We start from the raw sequence: 3,625 nt of genomic DNA, 5'->3' as shown, positions 1-3,625 counted from the left end.
TATTTTTAATGCTATTATTTGGAATGTTAGGGGCATTGGGTACCATTCTTCTAAGTTAAGAGTTCAAAACTTATGTTGTATTTATAATGTTTCGATTCTAGTTTTGCTTGAGCCTCTTATTTCCTATGATAAGCTTCTTCATATAGCTAAATTTTTGGGATTTAAATATGCCTTCTTGAATGTTGAAAATAAAATTTGGGTTTTTTGGAAAGATTTTGTTAGGGTTGACATTTTTGGTGATTATACTCAAGTTTTATATTGTAATATTGAAAGTTCTAATTTTCAATGTTATGCTTCTTTTTGTACATGCTGCTTCCTCTCATTATACTAGAAAATTTTTGTGGGATCAAATTACTCAGTTTCATAGTATTTGCAAACTTCCCTGGCTTATTGGAGGTGATTTTAATATTACAGCTAACCCATCTGAAAGCATAAGGGGCTCTCTTCCTATCTATCAGTCTATGGAGGATTTCAATAATATGATTATGGATTGTAACTTAATTTATATTGGTTTTCTTGTAATAACTTTACTTGGCATCGTGGGAATTTATGGAAAAGGTAGACCTAGTTTTATTTAATGATGATTGGATTAACTCCTTTGAATCTACTAAAGTTGAGCATCTCAGTAGGACCCTCTCTGATCTTTCGCCTCTTCTTATTAAAATTAAGCCTAGAATTAGGAATTTCTCTTCTCAATTTTAATTTCAAAACATGTGGTTACTTTATGATTCTTTTATGAATTTGGTTAAGGATAATTGGCATGCTCCAATATATCTGGATAATGCTATTTTTGGTATGAGGAGATTGTGGTTTAAGTTGAAAGGCTTAAGCTTATTTTAAAATGGTTGAATCATAATGTTTTTAAGAATCTTTTTTCCATCATTTTAATTGTGGAAGATAAAGTGAATTCTTCTGAGAATCAGTGCCAATTTTTTCCTTTTAAAGCTAATTTCTTTTTGTTGAGAGAGGCAGAAGATGGCCTTTTTTTTAAATTACAAGCTCAAGAGGAAGTTTATTGGAAGCAAAAAGTGGCTATCAAAAATCAGGTTGAAGGTGATAATAATACTAAATATTTTCATTCCTTGGTTAAGAGGAAACATGCTATTAATTGTATCCATAAAATTAATCAGATTGATGGCTCAGTTATTGAAGATGGTGTTCAAATTGTTAATTTAGCTATTCAATATTTTCATAATCATCTTAATAAAGCCTTTAATCCTTTTATTATCAAAAATCCTTCTATCATCCCAACTCTTATTTCTCATGAGGATAATGTTTACTAATTTAAACATCCTTCTCTGGCGAAGGTGAAAGAAACTATTTTGGGTATGAATGGTGAGTCGGTTGCTAGGTCGGATGGTTTCACTACGAAGTGTTTTTTTTTTTTGAAAATATGGAATATATTGGTAATGATCTTTTTTCTATTGTTATTGACGTCTTTGATGTTAAATTTATTCCTAAGTATTTTACTTCTACTTCTATTATGCTTATTCCAAAAAATAAGTTTGTTGGTACTTGGAATGATTTTAGACCTATTAGTCTGTGCACCTTTTTTACAAATTCGTTTCTAAAATTTTGATGAATAATTTAATGGTTCTTTTGCCTAGGATTATTTCCCCTTTCTAAATGGGATTTATTAAAGGGTGTGTTATATACATAAAAGAAAAAGATTAAAAGTTGAGATGAGCTGAGCTCCGCTAGGGTTTTTCCAAACCCTAGTTTGTTTCCTCTCTGCCACCTTCTCCGGCCAAAGGGCCTCATCCCCTATGGCTGAAGCCGAGTTCCCTCCGCTTCCTTCCACTGCTACTTCCTCACCCACCCTTCCCTCAGTTTTACCCCTCTGGAATAACCTCCTAACTACTACGCCCCAAATTTCCACTAATTATTTCCACTCGCTCTCCTTCGTCCTTACCAATAACTTCAAGGCCAACTTCACCACAGACCAATTCATGGCTGGAGCACCTGAATGGGCCTTTTCACTAGTCGGTTTCTCCATTGGGAAGCGGCCCTTCTACGAAGCACTCCTATCGATGATCAAAAAGACTTGGCAACTCAAAGGAGAACTTTCCCTCCTCACCATGGATGACGGATTCTTTTTGCTTAAGTTCACTGCCCTAGAAGACTACGAGCACGCTTGGACAAGAGGTCCTTGGTTTTTCTTTGGAAAGCCTTTCATCCTACAAAAGTGGAGCTCAGACTTCGTTCCTAAGCATGAGGAATTCCCTTCAATACCATTATGGGTTAAAATCATGAACTTGCCTCTATCTCTTTGGACACCGGAAGGTATATCTAAACTTGCTAGTTGCATTGGTATTCCTTTTGCTGTGGATGCTCTTACTATGGCTAAAACCCGTCTCACCTTCGCACGTGAATGTGTCCAAATCACTAGCTCTTCCCCTCTGCCTGAAGAAATCTTTTACTCTGTTGACGGCAAAGTCACTCCACTACATGTACACTATGATTGGAAACCTAAACATTGCTCACAATGTGGTTCTATCATGCACCCGCCCACACTTTATCTCAAAGACACTATTTTGAAACCCACTACCAATGTTAATCCCAGGGGCCGAAGTTCCAGTCGTAAACCCAGACCCTCTGCCCCTCCAAGGTTCACAATTCCCAAATACCCTCTACCCTCTAAGGTGAACAACACGGTCACCTCTCTACCTCCTACATAATTACTAACCAGCAATAATACTGTTGGCCCAATATTACCTAATCTGAACTCACCTTTTGGTGATGTGCAGGACAACTCTGAACTACCATTTAAAACACAAGAACATCCTCCCATAAACACGACTAACAAATTTCAGTCTTTAATTGACCTTAATAAGACTGATGATGTCCAACCTCAAAGCTTAAACCATACCAAGACCTCTAAAAATGTGACCCATACCCCCACTGAAAATGTTCATCCCATTCTCAATCACAACAGCCCACCCCATACATCCCCCCGCACTCATCAACCTAACATTCCTACATCTTCAAATGATACAAACAACTCCACATCTAATACCCCAAAAGACCAACACATAAGCAACAAAAACCAAAAACAAACTAGTGGCAAACAAGGCAAAAAAGCCTCTACCCGCAACAACAAAGTCCAATGACCCTCCCCAACATTGCAGCATGGAATATTCGAGGGTTTAATAACCCAGTCAAAGTCAAAAGCTGCAAAAACCTTGTCCAATCTCACAACCTTGAACTCCTCTTCATCCTAGAAGCTAAAATAACCCATAATAACCTTCAAAATGATTGGCTTATGGCTAATCACCAAATTTTCCCTATAAAAGGAAATTGTTACAGTTTTCTATTTTCCAATTCTGGTCGTATATGGGTAAAATGGAATAAGGAAGCTTTAAATTTTAGTCCTCTTATTGTGACTAATCAGTTCATTCATGGTACAATTACTACTAATGCAAATGTTGTCTGTGCTGTCACTGCTGTGTATGCTAGCAACTCTCATTCTGAGAGGCAAATTCTTTGGAAAAATATTCAAGATTTGGCTGGTTCCATCAATAACCCTTGGGCTATTTTGGGCGACTTTAACTGTTGCCGTGAGTTGGGGGAAAAAGCAGGGGGCAATGCTCTGACTGTTGCCAAGCTGGGTGATTTCAATAGTATG

At 37.0% G+C, this 3,625-nt stretch overlaps 1 protein-coding gene across 1 annotated transcript; it reads left to right on the top strand.

Annotated features, from left to right (window-relative positions):
• Positions 1-1,766: 1,766 nt before the first annotated feature.
• On the top strand, positions 1,767-2,678 carry LOC110092747. Its single transcript, XM_020817413.1, has one exon. The coding sequence runs from the start codon at positions 1,767-1,769 to the stop codon at positions 2,676-2,678; it is 912 nt and encodes a 303-aa protein (XP_020673072.1).
• Positions 2,679-3,625: the final 947 nt, after the last annotated feature.

The sequence above is a fragment of the Dendrobium catenatum genome, unplaced genomic scaffold (assembly GCF_001605985.2).
Source record: "Dendrobium catenatum unplaced genomic scaffold, ASM160598v2 fragScaff_scaffold_412, whole genome shotgun sequence".
NCBI lineage: Eukaryota > Viridiplantae > Streptophyta > Magnoliopsida > Asparagales > Orchidaceae > Dendrobium > Dendrobium catenatum.
Note: the sequence above shows the minus strand (reverse complement) of the source record. Positions and strands in the feature narration are given on the sequence as shown.